At 36.9% G+C, this 19006-nt stretch overlaps 1 protein-coding gene across 1 annotated transcript in view; it reads right to left on the bottom strand.

Annotated features, from left to right (window-relative positions):
* INSC (INSC spindle orientation adaptor protein) overlaps positions 1 to 19006 on the bottom strand; it is a 104822-nt gene that overhangs the window by 20985 nt on the left and 64831 nt on the right. Inside the window, exon 8 of the mRNA XM_061464239.1 lies at positions 60 to 231. Within this exon, the coding sequence (XP_061320223.1) occupies positions 60 to 231 (172 nt within the window). The remainder of the gene's footprint in view (positions 1 to 59; positions 232 to 19006) is intronic.

Raw genomic sequence — 19006 nt, 5'->3', positions numbered from 1 at the left:
GTCCTACCCCAGCATGTTATTTTGACTAAAAAGACACAGAAGTCCCATAAAGAACTTACTGACAAGTGCTGTTAAAATTTCTTCCATATTTTCCAGGAAGCTGCTGAGATGTTGTGTGAAAGTGAGATGCGGAGAGGTGATTTGTGCAATTACTGCTGCTGCTTCTGCATGAGTAGCTTCAGAATGGCTGTTATCAGTAAGAATGTCAGCCAGGCACAGTATTCCATCAACCTATGGAAAAACAATAGGTACAAGTTGGAAATACTCCAGGAAATACTTTTGCAACTAAAGATGGGTTTGCAATTATTTTTTCTCGGTTGTGGCTAAACTACCCAGTTTATTTTCAAAGATGACTTGAACTTGTTGGCATTTATGACATAAGAAGTTTCAGTTTAGCAAATACAAATGAGTTCAGCATAGAAGTTTGTTGACCAGCAGTAAGCCTTGCATTTCCTTCCCCCTTAATGTTTCTTCTGAATTTATTTTGGTCAAACAAACAAGTATTTTCTGGCAAACATCTCAAGTTAAACATGAATCCAAAAATATGCTCTGATAAGCAAATGCTGACTGCCAATACGCCACAGCCTCATTTAAGCTCCTGTCTGAGTGTGTCCCACTGCAAAACTCAAGCCTGAGTGTGCGACAAGTTCTTCAAAGACTTTTTTTTTTTTCATTTTTTTCTGAACCTTTCACAAAGCCAATGCAGGATCAAAAAAATACTGTTTGGGAGAGACCCTGGCCAAACTGCACTTGATGAGCTTGCACAGCGCTCACATTAAAGCTAGGTCAATATATCCCTTGGTCACTTGGAAGAGAAACAGAAAAATAAGTAAAATCTACCTCAGTTTATGCTTTTAGAGTGTCTGAAGTGTTCTAAACTCATTCATTACACATTGTAGGCATGTATATCACATATGCACACCTTGCTCTGGATTATAGGAGACCCACTGACACAGTGAAAGACCACAGTAGAGCATAACCAAAGGCATAGTTTAAATTGCAAGAACATATCATCTGTTAACAACCACAACCAGAAAAGCAAGTTTCTCTGTAGGCAATGGCATAATCTGTAAACGTTCAAATTAACAGGACTGTGATTCACCCCTTGTTTAACATATCACTGAATGATTCATCGCATTGTCAAGCAGGTAGGTAGACATGCTTAGAGGAGACAAAACATGAAGTTTTATGTAATTAATTATGGATGTGCTTAAGTCAAATTCACATAAATGCACTAATTAAAATCTTTATATGAATAAAACTAATGTAACTATAGGGACAGTTTACAAATATGATCAGAGCTTTCACAAGCTTCACTGAGTACTTTAAAAACTGGACTTTATTTATTTATTTATTTGAATTTCTGAAAAAGTGTGGGGCCAATTGCCTTATATGTTGCTTGGACACTACCGATACAGAGGAGCTACAAAAGCTTGGCACTGAAATATACTGTTTCTGTCAAGTGAAAACAAGCCCACATTTGCGTTGTACACTAACCAAGACTATTTCTTATGTTTCTTGTTCACTCTGCATTCTCCTTCTATTCAAAGCTTCCTCAAAACATGCATGTTATATCCCACCCATTATCTCCAGAAAGCAAATCTCTTATTCACGCTTTTGTTATTTATTAATACAGAATGTTGAGTTACCATAATTACTTACCCTGCAGTGGGCATGGATTAAATTATTTGATAAGTACTGACAGTTACTGTATTTTACAAGAAAAGCTCTCAGATCAATGGGAGCAAAAATTAACCTCGGGAAGATCATTCACTGGGATGCACTTTTTAACAGGCAATAGACTATATCATTGGAACCCTAATAACAGAGATAAATACAAAAGAAATTTTATCTCTATTTTTCCTCAGATTACAAATGGGATTTAGTGTAGAAGCTTAAGTACTGGCAAGAAGAGGAGGAATAAATTTTCAACACTTAACTTTTTCTTGACAAGCTTTCAACATTAATCTACCTACAAAAAAATATTTCCTCCTAGTTATGGCAGAATTCTACAGCTTGAAAGAGCAGATTCACATAATTCACTTGGCTTCAAGGTATATTAATAGATCTTGGTGTCAAGAATTAATATATGTCCTCACAAGATGATTTAGTAGCCAAAGTGTGCTAGACTATCATAGGCAAAACCCCCCACCTTTGCCACCTTGAAACCTCCCCAGATCACACCTTGTGTGGGGTCTGAAGGATGCTAATAACAACAGTCAGTATAAAAAGTTAAATATATTCCAAGGTATTCAAAAAATACTTCACTAGAAATTTCTTCCAAGATCTGGCAACAGGATACAGCATTCTTCACCTCAGAATTTACAGGCTAAAATTCATTTGGCCATATCCCACTCCATGACCTTGACAGAACTATTTTAGTGTAGTTTTATGCTATTTCAGAACAAGTAATGTCTTATGAAAGACAGGTACAAGCACATGGTTAGATTTTTCCATCACCACTGTTTGTTTGTATCTACACTATAAAATAAAGGCTTCTAACAATACAGGGTTGTACTCAACTTTTAAATCAGATATTTGGGGGTTTTTATTTGCCAACTAGCTTTCTTTTTTTTTTTGAAATTGTGAGTTGCTGAATTGTAAGTAGAAGTGGATATATGTTTATATTCAGCAGAAAGGTAAAATACATATCTTTTTCCTTGAAAGCCAGCACTAGCTACTTTCATTTGTATTCAGAATCATGTAAAATACTATCAAATTCAGGCTAAAATTTGCTCTGTACACTTTTGTCTGCATTCTTAAATATAGAAAATAAAATAATTCTACTTCAGCGGGCAACCCCATTTATAAGTATCTAGCAATAAATTTTAAAATTACAAGGGAACAATCTAATAAAAGCACTTTAACATCCAAAAAGAAATTGCTGCTCAAAGCATTTTTATAATTAGCTTTCACACTGAAAGGAGCTTTGGATGGCTGCCCTGTTTTCTGTTTAATTTTGGTGAAGTAATCAGCTAAAAGTCAAATGTGTTCATTACCTTGGCAATACAAAAGAACCAGTTAGCCAGATAATGAAAACAAATGAATTCCATGAATGCAACAAGATGCTGTGGAGACCTTGCATTTGAGGAATGGCATTCAGTAAATGCTTGATCACTAAAATTTCAATATTGATAACTGGAAAAATGCCAGGAATTTACATCCTTATGAGCATAGCCCTGTTACAGAAACTTAATCCAATGACAAATGTGAGAGCACTTTACTGCATAGATCAAGTCTTCTGAAAGGAAATAATTCCTTTTCTCTGCAACAGGAATGAATGAGGTCAGGGGCAGCCCTCTTCTTTCTTCAGGATGCCTGTTCTTAGGCATCTCTTAAAGATACCAATACTGAACTTGAATGAACTGTATAAATTACTTCATGATTTTAAATGTTACACACAACAATCTTAAGTCTCTGCTTTCCACAAGAAGGTTCAAGGCAGGCTTTCCATGCCATGCTGGGAACCAAGACTCACTGCCTGTTTAATAATGCCTGTCTTCATTTGTGTGGAAAGCTGCTGAAGGCCTTTTCTCATACTATAACTTTCTCTAACATTCCTGTTTGCCCACTTTTAACATTTGATGATCTCTATGTGTTGGTAAGTTTTCTCAGAGTTTTGTTTTGGTTTTTTTGTTTGTTTGTTTGTTTGGGTTTTTTGTTTGGTTTTTTTTTAATTCTCTTTATTGATTTCCCAAAGAGGGTAGAGGAGAATTTCAAAAGCAGAGGCTGCATCAAGCAGTCATGAACTGACAAATCAAGAGTTGTGCTTTTTTATCCTTTCATACCTGTATTAGCACCTCTAACTTGAAACTAGGACAGGTTAACTGTATAGGTGAAGACATGAACATTAGTAGACTAAATAGAAAATGCATAGCTAGATAAAAATCCAAACACATTAGGATTTATTGGATAAGGAAGATGGAAACAGAGAAGGAAGGAAGGAAAAATTACCATATTCAGAAAATGTTTGAATCCCCTACTCAGCATTCTTTGAACACAATCTACTTCACTCCCAAACTGTCGCACAAACCATGGGGTCACTTCACTACTCTGCTACTCCATTGAAAATGTCATCCAGCAAAATCCGTATATTGATATTTTAATGACTTGTTACTCGTTAAATGAATTTCTGATCATCAAAGCTGAGGTATATCTTATGTCAACTTCTGTAACTTAGCCTGCAACTGTAGAAGGCCTGCAAGTCTCGTTTAATTTCTATGTTGAAAGAAAGGAAAGGAAAAGATCAAATGTATACCTTACACACAATTTTTCGTATTTGAACATTTTCCCTGCAAAGTGCTCTGCAGCTAAAAACTGCTTTAGCTCCACTGAGAACTTTGGTGATTTATACCAAATGAAGGTCTGGTCAGCTATTTTTAGAGTGAGATGGCATATTAATAGAGTGATGCCATTAAAATGTCCACAAATACTATTCCAAGTAATCAAAGCTACTGCAGCAATTTCATGGCAGCAGCAGTGACCAGTGAACAAAACTGTAATGATTTTTATAACTACTGCTGTACAACAGTGGCCATAGGACCTGATTTACGTGCCATATTGTATACCCTACAGAATAGTGTGGGGCTGGATAAAGGCTGAATGGTTCCCAAATCAGTAGCTTTAAAAGTGCTGGCAATAACCTTAGCTGTGTATCTAAATTGGCTGTGGGTGGGTGCTTTTTTCATGGCATCTTCAACTAAGGATTCCCTTTTAAACTCCCCTCCTTCAGAACATGGTCAAGCTAATGAAGAGGTATTTGTTTTGCTTTATGTTCTGCCATCAAGGGAAAGCATAAAGATGATCAGATCTATATGTGAAGTACTGTTATATGGCATGAAAAAAAAAAAAAACTCAACCTCCTCTCAAAAAAAAAACAAACACCAAAAAAACCACCTCCCCCCCAAAAAACAAAACAAAACAAAAAAAAACAACATTTGGCTGTATCAGCTTGAAGGATGCACTAAATGTAGCAATGCCTGAGTACAACCTTGCAGCCTTGCTGCAGGAAGAAACAACCTGCAGAGCAAGATGAAATAACAAGTTCCTATTTCTAGGCTGACTGGGACTGAAAATATAAATAGTATGTAAACTTTTTCTCTTTATTAAACCTAGGGAAAGCAGTCAAACAGTTATTACACAGTGCATGTTCTTCGGCACTCAGTGATACTCTGACACTCTTGCAGATAAAAAGTATAACTGCTTGTCAAAGAGGTAGTAGAGAATAAGTCATTTTACAGAAAGGATAGACAAAAATCAATAAAATCAAAATCTAGACTTGCCTCTTGTCTTCACTTCAAGGATTAAGCGAATAGCTGGCTTTGAACTCCCTCAGTTTTGAGGAATGATATGAAGGGTAAGACAGTCTTTTAAAGTATTATTTCTGTAGTTGATAAAAGAAACCAGGAACTGTACTGCTATTAGCCTATTAGCTCACATATTCCCACTCCCATAAATCACAGCTTACATTGCTTCAAACTACCCTCTACAAACATAGGTGAACCATGCAAGGATACGTTCAGCTTACCTGATCTCTTCACATGCCTTCAATTCTACAGGACAGTTGCTGAGTGGCTACAAAGGAGAAAAGACTGCAAAGGAATTCACTTGCAGTTATGTAGAAGTTATCTCTAGTACAGATCCTAACGCTCAACCACTCTTGGTGTTTGCAGAATTGGGATACATTAATGAAACAGAAGGAAAACTATTGAGCACAGATGAACCCACTGGCTTGGGAAAAAAGGCATTTTCAATTACCTTTGTATTCAACATTCATTAACGTTCTCTTGTTCTGTCACAACTAAAATAGAATCACGATAATGACTGTTATCTGCAATCTCAGCAGCATATAAGAAGAGGGGAGAACTATTTGGGTTCACATATGATAAAGTTAGAGAATAAATTCTTCAAGTTATGTGACACATGACAGAAGCCAAAGGTTTCTCAGATTCTTTTGCCCTATATTTTGGAGGGATGGATGTACTGACTTGGTTTTAAGTTGCAGGAATCTATTCCTATTTGTAGGATTTTCTTGACATCTGCATTACAACTTACAGAAAGTATATGCTTGTTTCTTTTAAATAATGGATAAGACTTTATATATTTTATTTGGGGTCTGAATTTCATTAAAATGAAGCTACACGGACACAAGAAGGCCTCAGCAACAAGATGAGAGGAACTGTCATGTGTTATATAAGAATGCTGAACAAGATACTGGGTTCTGCAGTCTGAATTAGAGAAAAACCATACATTAGTAGTTTTCCCATAGCCCTCATTTTTATTTACCCTGGGGGATCACAGTCTGAGAAAAAGAAAATAACACATCTCAACTATTCCTATAAACAAACAAGGGCTTCAGGCTTATGCATAGCAGGGCACTCCAGAAAATGAGATGTACTCACTAGTTTTAAATAAATAATGTCACACATTGCATTGCAGGAGGGCATATTCTCAAGTACCCGGTGTCTGGCATTTAAAAACAAGAACACTCTTGTGATATGTTTGATTACTTTGCATCATTCAGTTTTTGGTGTGACACCATGGATTTTATTTTCAAAACTGTCTATTCGTGTACCTCTTCACGAGGGGAAAAAAAGTCCTATGTACTCCACATTTTTAGAGGACCCTTTTCATCTATTACAATAATGAGAAAGTGCCTCTGTGCAAAAAGAGCAACATGGAGGTCACAGCAAATCAGTCGTTATCAGATAATCTAACTCTTCATAGTGTCTTTTTTTCTCTCAGGAAAAGTCTCTGATAATCTTCCTGCTAGAATTCTGGATCTGTTTAAGTCAATACTTTCAAACCTTACGACAATTATGCTAAATTTTAAAAAGAGTTTATCATTAATTATTACTGGAATTTCATGTACAACTTCTCTCATCAAATTAAAATTCTTGAACAGATCATTATACATGAAGTTATAAACAAACATAACCCTATCCTGTGCTTGAAGTATGACAATGAAACACCACAGGAGAAAGTAGAGTTACATTAGAAAGGCAGAGAGAGTGAATGACCAATGGAGATAGCACAGGATGTCATCTGGTTTGTTGTTATTTTAAATATGAAATGGATTCTTATGAAAACAATTTTCCTGCAAATATTTCTCATTTCAACAGTATCACTTGGTTTAGCCTAAAAAATATCCAGTCTCTGAAATGCAGGGCCTCTGCAGTATTTGAACCACATGTATACTAATTAAACACCATTAACAGTAGGATGTTTATCTAATATCATGTATTAAATATATACAGCAAATTTTTCAGAAAAATATTTTTATTTCTAAATTCACATAATTGCCAAAACTGTCTCTGTGTTTCACCCACACTGTTCTTTCTAAAACTTTGCTGCTTTTAAGAAAGCACCAAGCATTAATATAATTTTTTGCTGCATTCTTTACTTCACAATGGCTGTCCAATTATTTTAGTAAATCAATTTAAATAAATTACCTCCAGAACCAACTTTGTAGGTGCCAGATTTTTATTGGCAGAGAAGTTTTACAAGCAAGTTATAGAGCTTTATGATAGCCATTTGTAATGAAAACACTCACAGCACTTTAGCTATAAAACTTTTAGTGAGCAGCTCAATAAGAGTCCATTGGTGTTGTAGTAACAACAGAAGAAATAGCTACCCTTATTCAAACAAGAATTTCAAAAAAGCAAAAAAATTGCAGTTTTCATCTGTTGAAAACTGATGGAACATTACTGGATGCAGCAGACACAAGCTATTTGGTTCTAAGATTCCACTCCTGACAAGAAAATCGCCTTGCATCTCCTACGAACATTGATATATTTCTATGACTGCACTAGCAATAAAATAATTTCAGAATTGCTTTAAAACTAAGAAATTCAAGTTTAAGATCAGCTGTTTACATGGAATCTTTACGAGCAGAGGTCTACTACAAGCCATCAGGTAAAAAAAGATCTCAGAGGTTTTTCTGTCCATTAACACCTCCCAGTGCTGCTCCTTGGTCAAGTATAGTTGTTATATTGGTTCCATATTAGAAAAAATAAGGACAATGGTAAGAGGCTGAGAAATGGAATATTTTTACAAGCTGAATCTTTATTTTTCTTCTACTCAATACTATTTGCTGCCTTACCAGGTCTCACCATAAATAAGCTTCCTTATCTAGAATAACAAACATATGTGTAAAGTTAAGCTAGTGTTTGAATGCTGCATTGAAGAAGACACAAAACCATAAATTTGGTTACACTTTCAGTAGAGACTATTTTTTCAGCAAGACAAGAGATCTGCAACATGGTATTTTGAAAGAGGGGCAGTTCCAATCTGCATACCAAATCATATTTGCACGTCATGCTTATTTTCATAAGCTGGTCTTTCATCAGAAAGTCATGTCAGAACTCACTGAAATTAAATTCATCTAAGGAGCAGATTCCAGCTTTGATAGCCTGGGATCCTCTCCAGGTATTCTAGATGGAAAATGCGTGAGCATTATGTTTATGGTGAAGATAAAACCGCAACTTGCCATATTTTCGCTAAAATGTTGCATAGATCTGTAAAAATAAGCATGTTGCTGAGGAAAGTTCCAAATACTGTTCTGATTCTGTCATCCAATTACTGCCCACTTTTCTAATATTGTTCCTAATCTGTGAGACAGTTTGTTCACTCAAAGAGATGTTTTGACGGAATTAACCCAACAACTACCAAGTACTAAATATTGGACTTCCCCAATAACACTCAAGATTCACTTCACATAAGCAGTAAAAACTCCCATTTCATATTCCAAACCAACCCAGTCCTCCAGATCTGTAAAGCTAAGTCTGGGCTAGAAATTTCACATGATCAGGCTTCATTCTGCTGCCTGCCAGTCCATAAATAACACAAGAGCCACTGCAGCTCAGTACAGGGCTTCCCCTGGCTTCAGGAGGGGTTTCCAAAATTAGGACATATTCTCTTCTGTTTCAGAAGGAAGCAGAGATAATGTCATAGAATATCTAAAAGAGATACTATAAAAGTGTGACAGCTGGAAAACAGAGGTCTAAACATGTCCTCCTGCTAAACATGTCACTCTGAGATCAGAACTACTGAATCTTTGCGGCCAAAGAACATAACTTTAGATGAAAGTACATCAAATTTCTAAAAAATGTTCATATTCTTTTAAAGATCAAAGAGTCAGTCTCAGGGAAAGAAAATGCTGTTTTGAAGGACAGGTCCTTACTAGACACTAGGATGAAATAGTGGCTTACTGGATTCTCTCCTGAGACTTGTTTGCAAGGCACTCTCCCTTTACAACAGCACTAGCAAACAGAATAAATTGCATTTGCTTGGGAATATAATTTTACATTAATTCAAATCGTAAATAAAATAGTGAAATGGGAATACTTTTGCAATATTTCAGCTGACAAAGAACAAAGTTAAGAAATAACTGTGAACATGTTCATATTAGGATTGGAAGCTATTTCAGCCACCTTTGTACTGTGTCCAGCTTCACTGAGCAGCAGGTAGAGCCCTGGTCACATTCTTCTAACCCTTGGGGAAGCGTTCCAGTGAGACTGAGCTAGCACTGTAAGCAATGATAGTGATCGCTAGGGAAAAGCCAGTGCAAAGTCTATGTTACATCACTCCCACTATTTTTAACCAGAGATGAATTCACCATATTTTTGAAATTTATTTTGACTGATGTCCGATGAAGAAAGTAAGCTATGCAAAACAAGACAATATAAATGAATTATGCTGAATTCAAAGCCAACAAGGATCCTGGGAGGAAAGAGAATAATTATAGAATCATATAATAGTTAGCACTGGAAACGACCTTAAGATCATCTAGTACGCACAAATAACTTTGAAAAATAACCCACACATTTTATTCTTTGTTTTGTTCTAGATTAGTAGCTTCGCAACAAAAAGTTCAGACCAATATCTCATACATGTTTTCTTTTGCTGTCTACATATAACTTACTGAGAAGAGATGTTCTAGTAATCATTCAAAACTTAGTCTTGGACTGAGCCTCTGGTGTGCTAAGAACCACTGTCTCTCTCACTTTCCATGAACAAAGAACATGTACAAGCTTTGTCTCATAAAAATATGTGTTAAATGTGCCTTGCAATTCAGGCACATTAATCACATGACAAACTGAAGTCTTACCCTTCCCCAGTGAAGTTAGGAGCCACGAATAAAAGTCTTTCTACACGATCAAGACCTAGTTGAGCTAAGAACTGTTCCGTACCGCATATTATCCCAAATTTCAGGTCTTCATAGTTGTAAATACTCTTAGAGTGCCTAGATACTTAGATGTTCCACTCACAATTTCTGCTCTAAAATTCTGTTTAATAGCCCTGTTAAATTGAATAAGTGGGCTTTTCCAATATTTATAGAATTGTCAGCAACTTTTTGTATGTGTGTGCATACAATAGTTAGTATCATAGAGATTTGGTCTATGACTATGTTTTTCCCCAATATCCAAATCAAATAGCATTAATTTATTTCCGTATTGCTCTACATCAAATAATTTCCATATTATCAATAACAAAGATAGCAACACCACCATTGAAGTACTCTAATTAAGTGCTTTCACTCAACAACTTCGAACAGTTCTTTCTGAAAGCCTATGGACAAAATTTTTCACACCAGTGTGAAATTTTGCTAACTCCGAGATCTATTCAATATCAGTATATTTACTAGATGTGTATCTAACAGCTACATTACCATCCATATACACATGATATTGCCCTTGAATGTACACGAATTTTAAATTACTTTCCACCTTGCTTTTCTTTCCTGACACTGTTACATCACTCTTTGAAGTTACAATCACTGGTTGACACTTTTAGAGTACAGCTTTTACGTTTAACAGTCAGACACAAAAGAGACCATGTATGCTTATAACAGCACTCAGACTTCAGCAGAGCAATGTAGAGGGTTTTTTTTTAAGATTTTTGCTAAAATGCTTTTTAAACTGCTTTGTAAAGCATCTTTCATCATGCATCTGGGTAACTCTAGAAACATACTTGCTTCTACTTAACTACTGATTTCCACTTGGATCTCCTCAGATCCAAAAATCCATTCACAGTGAACTCTGGATATTCATTAGTGACATCACTGAGCAAATCTTTAGAGCTAGTTAGATCCAAACTACCTTCTAGATGGTCCTTGCCATAGCAGAAAGCTAAGGCTTCCCACTCCTTATGAACAAAGCCTGGAGGGTGTTACGTTGTCAGGTCTGCTGCTAGCCCTTTTGGACTAGTGTTGCAGCTGCAACAGAGATACTGTCTGGGCTTTTATTGACACCTATGGCTTAGATTGTTAGGTGTCTTAATGAAGAGCACCATTAACCAGAGGTAAAATACAGACGTCACTTCAAACCAAGATGAATGGCCAAGGTAAGTGCAAGACAGTACCTACCCTAAAGCTTGAAGTAGTTCAAAGGAAACTGCAATTGTATTTCTGTTCAGAACAGCAGGCCAGAAACCGTTTAAAAAAAAGGTCTAATCATTCATCTTTTAATGAGCTTGAACAACTGATCTTTCTTAATTCAATTGTAAATCTTAATTCATGTCACTTAAAAGGTCTTTGATTGTTACATCCTTTCCTGTCTCTATGTTATGTCTCTTTCCTGCTACTCTTAAATATCATTTACTGGTATAGGCTTACCCTGACTGCCTTCTTTTTAGGATTAGAAGTCAGCACTCATAGCTTTCTTTAAAAATTAAAAGGGAAAAGGAAAGAAAAAAAGCCAGTGTCATCTCTGCTTAAAATTACTTCCTTTTCCATTACCACTTTCAGCAATTGACATACTTTGCGTCGTTTTTTTTCTTCCTTTTTTTTGCTGTGAGAAAAATCAATTGTAATTACATGAGTATGTCTCAATTACCTGTCCTTTTTCAGGATGAAAGTCTTCATCTGATTAATTGGACTTCTCTGTCCTAATGCCTTCTCCAATGCCCTAGGTGCCTTACCTTCTTCATGCATTTTGTGGCAAGTCCTTCATTTTGACTAGTTCATACAAGACAGAAATCCTTTTAGTAGAGAAGTGGTAAAACTATGGCAAAATTGGATGCAAGTATGTTATTTCACGTTTAAAGGAGCTTGAGGGGAAGATGAACTGAAGAGGAATAGCACACAGGATTTTTTACTCAGAGTTACATCGATATCATTTGCAACACAACTTATGTGGCAAAGACAGTAGAGTGAAGGTGTAGCATGTGCCATAATCTGACACAGCAGCAGAGAAGTACCATGGGCTGGGTAATTCAAACACTGCCAGTTCCCTGGGGCAAAATTCCTCAAAAATCTTCTTCTGAGTAAGGCAAAAGGCAATTTTTTACAGCCTTTAAACACACACAATAAATTCTTCTAACATGAGCAGGAAGTCAGGGGACATATGGCTTCATCTGGGAGTATTTCCTAGGTGAGACCCTGTGACTTGTAACCCAGTACTTCCAGGATACAGGACGAGATGGGAGCAATCTTTAGTGAGGGACAAAAAGTATCTTATGCCTTTTAATAATTTTGCTTAGAAGAAATAAGATATCTAGCTCAAAAATAAATTACTAATCTATTCTAGCAGCCTTCTCTTTTGTTAGAATTTCTGCCTCAATCGAGACAGTAGTATAACACCATCCTTGGATCAGCCAAGAAGTTCACATCACACATTTGAGGCAGTTTCTTACTCCTGAGTGACTTAATTTTGCTCTCACACCCTGTGCTATAAAACAAAAATAAAAATCTAGTTACCTACAGCCACATAAAGCTTGAATAAATGCCATTGTAATGATGTTACCTCTTATCATTAAAATAAGCAGCCATTTCTCCAGAAATTGTGAGAGTATATCCTAAAGTGAATAGTAGCCTAATCAGCAGAAAGTCCTGGTGACTTATGGGATCACTTACAAAATACTGTAACAGTGACAGAGTATGTACTAATAAGAAGCCTCTTCTGCCTAATGACTTTTTCACCTCTGAAAAAAACTCCAGTGTACAAACTGGTCTAACTTATCATTCTCCTTTCCTTAAACTCTTTTTTGCCTGCAAAGCAGCAATTACTTGAGCATGCTTGAAGACCTAAAAAATTTCAGAATGGCCAAAATGCGAAAGCATCCAGGGTTTACAATGAAATGTTAATTGCAGACAAAAAAAAAAAGGCGGGGGGGGGGGAAGAACAGAGAGAGAAAGGGATGACAGAGGGTGCTAAACCATTTAAAGTTGAAAAGTTTCTAGGAATTCAGATCATCATCCTCATTAAACACATTTTTCTGATAATATTAGGTACTGAGTAGACAGGCAACCCGAAACTGAAATCTGAGCTCAATAACACTAGGTAGACAGGAATATTCTTTTAATTCATTCAATTCTTTCTGACACTGCAAGTCAGTCAGTTCCAAATCCCTGTTCACCACAACTATTTGTAATACATGACTCCAAAGAAAACAATAAGAAGAGGATGACATATAGCCTAATTCCCCTTGGAGCAGCATGCTGACCAGCCTCATAGTGAATAACATATTCTTTAGAGAAATCTGATATTCCATGCACATTGTAATATTCAAGGATGCCACATTATGGGGAGTTTGATCTGCTTACAGCTTATTAATATCCATTTACTTTTGGTGGGGCTGCTGTTAGCATTGCCCAGATTTTAAACATTAAAATACGTTCCCTACGGACTTCCTTACCTCCTACATGACACACGTCTGCCATTCCTCGTGTTCTCACTCCTCTCCCATACACCTCACAGACTATTCAGACTATTGCATCTAAGGCCAGCCAGTGACTGAATCAGAAGCTGTGCTTCCCTTCCGTTCCCCCCTTGTCCCTATGCACACACATTACTCTTCACTGTCTCTCCAAGCTTTTAGAATCATAGAATCATAGAATCAACTAGGTTGGAAGAGACCTTTAAGATCATCAAGTCCAATCATTACCTCAGGATTGCCAAGACCACCACGAAACCATATTGCTGAAGGGCTGATACTGTTACTATTCTGAAGTACTTTCAGGGTAGTAGGAGTAAAGAGCATTTTTCCTACACTCCCCATAATGCTCTTGCATTAGATGTTGTTTAAGGCTTTGAAAATAATGCAGCTAAAGCAGAGGGTACCCAGAGTTTGCTGTGAATAGACAGATAAAAACTCAGCCTAAACTTTTCAATTTAAAAGCCCACTTGAGAGGTAAAAGTTGTTGGTTTAGAGATGGCTTAGGGTGCGCATAGACCTAACCTTCTTGAGTCTGTGCTTGCAGTCCTAAATTCCGGGTAGATCTGGGCAAGCCTCAACAGCAGCAAGGGAAACTTTGCTGTAATTCCAGCCTCCACTGGGTGCCACTATTGCATAACGCAATGTGTGGGTTATGCTGCGTGAGTCAACAAGTTGGCAAAAACGATTTTCAACTTGCATTTCACTCTTGAAGTTTTCAAACCACACTCAGGGTTATTGCTCATTTTTCATGTTTTTTAAAATGCCATATGATAATCTTTTTAGAGACAGAAATACAAGGAGGATTTAATTCCTCCTAGATCACTGCAGCTAAAAAGGCTCAAATACAGAAATGCTCAGGTTCTTTCCAGATTTTGTACTTGAATAACCTTTTAGCTCTGAGAGTGGATCTGCTCCTCCATGCTGACTGATAATCAACTTCTCATCCTATTTTGACCTACCTTTTTTAACCTCTGAAGGTACAATAACCATACAGCTATGCGAAACCTGGTCTAGTAGATGTCCCTGATCACTGCAGGAGGGTTGGACTAGGTAAGTCCCTTCCAGCACAAACTATTCTATAATTCTATGATTCTCTGTCTAAAGTTCTTTGGTAACAGCTTAAATACCCCAAGAATAGAAACCTTACCACAAACCCGCAGGTGACCTGAAGAAAACTCAATGAATAATCTTAAACTGTGTGCACATCAGAAGGATGGCAATAACACTGATAATACATTATCAGCCAACTTAAGGCAATTAAATGTTAGTTATATAGAATTAATACAATTTCCACTTGAAGGTCAGTGGATATCCACAACTTGCTAGATGCCAATTTTCATTGTAGCGACTTAACCTGGAATCCAAAAATACTGAAGTTTAATATTAGGAATAAACTTACTTTTGAAAATTCTGGCCAGATATGTAGTCACCCTTAGTCTGTCTATTTCACATCATCCCTACTCTCAGATTATGCTTTGGATTTTCTTTTCCCAGGCCTCTGAGAAATAAATAAATAAACAAAGAAATAAATGCAATCAAAATTTCATTTCAGTCTTATCTAATGGTATATTTTGAGAGCTTACATTAAATAACAATTTCTTACAGGCAAAAGACTGTTATAAGGAGATTTCATGCTATTCTTCCATAGCAAAATCATTTGTCATACTACTCATTTGACAGAACTGACATAAACACAGTTGTTTCAAGTTGCTGAGGACATCGGAAGCAGTATCTCAGTGTTTATGAAGCCTACATTTAGAACTTTGGGCATTTCTTCTCACTTCTCTCAGCACTTGTCTGATAGACACTTGGCATTGATAAGTACAGAAATTTCTATAACCATTGATCTCTGAAAGGATTTTAGCTTTTTCCTAACAGAAATCCAAAATACTTTCCAAAAATTCTGCTATATTTCAACACAGGTTTTCCTTCAAACAGAAGCCTTGTGACTCTGCCAACAGTGGTTTTATTATCACAGAGATGGGCAACAAGAGAGAACATGTAAACAGTTGTCTGGCAGTACAAAGGGGCAAAGTAGAACAAAGAAGATAGAGCAGGAATAGAAATAAATAGATTATATGACAAACCAGAGAAATCAACAGAAGTAAACAGCAAGCAGACTGAATCTTAATCTGACCCACAGTTTTCTTACAGCCAGCTAGATCACTGGCACCATGCAGCAAAACAGAACTATGGTGCAGGTCTGAAGGCAACAGACAAGCCCAATGCCTTGCAGTCTGGCCAGTCCCGCATTGCTGAGAAACTCACAAGTACTTGTTTGTGGCTAAGGAAAAAAAAAGCAATTCATTTCATAAACTAAACTGCTAAGTTCAAGAATTTCACCCAGGGAAGGAAATAGAAACATTTGCAAAACAAGTCTGAGGCAGAGGCAGCATTTCACTTTGTCATACCAGCCCTGCTTTCTTAGCATGCAGGCTGTGATTCGTCAGACATGGCACACTGCAGGAATAACTATCACCCACGTAACTGCTCCCATTATGTCTACTTATTGAATCATATTAAAAACAACAACAAGATAAAACAACTATCTACCTGCTTTTTAAATTTTTACTTGGCTATTAGACATGTGTGCATGTGAACATAAAGGATATGTCACAGATGGGAAGAAGACCAGGCTTATAAATCAATTTGTGCTATCACAAAACTGGAAATTCCTTCTCTTTCCATTAACATCTGAACTGAATATTTCTCAGTAGAAGAAATGCCCAGCCCTACTTCCAGAAATCTAGAACATGTATATTTTTTCCTACCTCACCAAAGGCTGGAGAAACTCCCTGTTCACAGCAACCAGTACTTTCAACAGGCATCTTGTTCTGACTTCAGATTTCTTATAAGCAACAAGCAACAAGTAGTCAGGCTACCAGATGACATCAATCTCAGCATTGCTCTCTCATTTTACTTACATGCTAGGAATTGTTTTTTATTTTTTTCCTATTCTTTTAGATTTTATTATTTTCCCTTATTTCATAAACATTAATCAGGGACACTGGTTAGAAATAAAAGAACACTGGATGAATTTTATCTCAGCTAGACATAGCAAAATGGAGCATTATTTAATAGAGATGAAGATTTGTGGATAATAGACTGAGCAGAGAATGTTTTCATCACATGTATGCAATGATGTCATCACATGCAGAACTTGCATGGCTCTATCTGCTCATCTTCATGTGATAAAGTCTCTGGTGGCACAGGACTTCAGCTTCAGGCTTAGGAGCAAGTAGCTCTGCATCACCTTGTCAAATCAAGACTGTCACGCACTCCTTTCACTCTGCTCTATGAAGGTAGAGTCTCTGACTTATTGATACCTGTATGACAAATTTAAGCTTCCTGACAATGGTGTGCTTCCTTCTTTGCATTTTGTGCATGCCAGGGGCCTGGGACTGTATGCTGAAAATGAATGCTTTACTAGGATAGCAGAGATTGATGCTAAGAGCGTGGTATAAACGATGCCAGTATAGCTAGGTTTATTTTAAAGTGTCCATCAGAGATATACTTGTTTCTCAGAAAATAAACCTCCTTTCTCTTTTACTTCTTCATTTTCATCTGCCTGGGTCTGGAGGATGACAGCCTGTGTTAGCATAGAAAAACACACACAACAGGTTTATTAAGGACAGGTTTGTCACTAAGTAATGCAGCTATTACATGCTAACTGTCACCCTGCCAGGTAACAGTGCATGTTTTGACCTGTGTGCTTGGCATGAGCCAGAGGATATGGATGCAAAGATAGGCATGGAAGCTTAGCATAGAATCTGCAGAACCAAAGTCATTAAGATACAGCTCTCCTAATACTGAAGAAAGAGCTCCTCCTGAAGGCAAGAATACTGACCTGTGGTTCTAAGTTATCTGAACTTTCTATATGTTTGCATTGTATATGAGCAGATACCAGTAAGAACTCTGCCCATACCACTTTTTTTTCTCTCCTAAACAGATTGATTTACGTGCAGATTTCTCCATTATGACATTTTCACCCATTTATTCCTTTCAGGCCTAATCAAAAGACTGGATTGGATACTGAAGTAGTCACTCCATCGCAGAAGGCTACTAGGTTGGTCAGGCAAGACTTGCCCTTGGTGATTTACGTGCAGATTTCTCCATTATGACATTTTCACCCATTTATTCCTTTCAGGCCTAATCAAAAGACTGGATTGGATACTGAAGTAGTCACTCCATCGCAGAAGGCTACTAGGTTGGTCAGGCAAGACTTGCCCTTGGTGAAGCCAACTTATTGGAGAACCTTTTGTGCACCTTTGTGAGAGCAAAGTGACAAAGATGAGCTCTTATGAAAACGGGAAAGACTTACTAGAAAGACTTCTAATGTCTTAATTTCAGCTGATGGACCCATAGGGATTCCTTCTGCAAATCATCTCAGGTGAAGTTCCTTGTTAGATCAAACTTTTATTTGAAATCTACAAGCTAGTGGAGTTAAAACCAGCTATGCACAAGGCCTGAGACGATCTTCAGGACTCCAGATAACTTCCAGATTAAAAAATAATACTAACAACTCAGCTCAAACTTCCAGTTTAGGTTTATACCAGCCCTGATTAATCTGTAGGTTTTACGTACCTATCAATGCACAGTCTGGAGAGGAAAGCCTGATATTCTGTGACACGCAGCAAAGCATCTCTGAAAATTGAGACTGATTTTGCATATCTGTATGCCCTGATCCATACAAAAGCTTACTTATTCATTCCCAAGAGCTGCAGATGAATAAACTGAAAGCCCTCTGAAAAGGAAAAGCTCTAGACAATACTGGCAAGGGAAGGAACAGCCAGTGAAAGAGCCATTGTCTGGGAACTTAATGATAGGCAACAGAAGTTAAGATTCAGATAATATATGAGCAATGCTGTTAGATGTGGGTTTTTTTCAAAAACAGGATTATCATCTTAAATGGATGAGATTGTTTTTCCAACAGCTCTTTAAATGTTTTCAAAGGTGCTTTATGAAACATGAAAGTTTTAGTATAAATCAGGCAGAGTGCCAAATCTAAGTGGTTTCCTGCAAACAACCTAAGCAAAAAAAAACATTATACTGATGCACAAACATCACCTGCTGTTACTGTTTAATCTTCACTTTTTTTGAGAAATACAGAGAAATTTTGAGAAATACATACCATGGGTGAGCTTCAGCTGAGCCACATAGCAGCTGTTAGCTCAATACTAATGTGAGGTGAGAAAAAACTTACACAATTACTTCCTTTGGTTTTGTTAGGAGCACATGCAGGATACTTTACATGAGTAATTCAATACTTCCAGTCCGGACTTAAAACGCATATCACAAGTAAAGGATACTGAGTTTCAGCTAATTAGTCAATGAACTTACACTGGGTTTG

The sequence above is a fragment of the Pezoporus flaviventris genome, unplaced genomic scaffold, assembly GCF_033815535.1.
Source record: "Pezoporus flaviventris isolate CSIRO_AGI_PZ_B2104156 unplaced genomic scaffold, CSIRO_AGI_Pfla_v1 ptg000036l, whole genome shotgun sequence".
NCBI classification, from domain to species: Eukaryota; Metazoa; Chordata; class Aves; order Psittaciformes; family Psittacidae; genus Pezoporus; species Pezoporus flaviventris.
The sequence above is the reverse complement of the archived record's forward strand: the minus strand, read 5'-3'. Positions and strand labels throughout refer to the sequence as shown.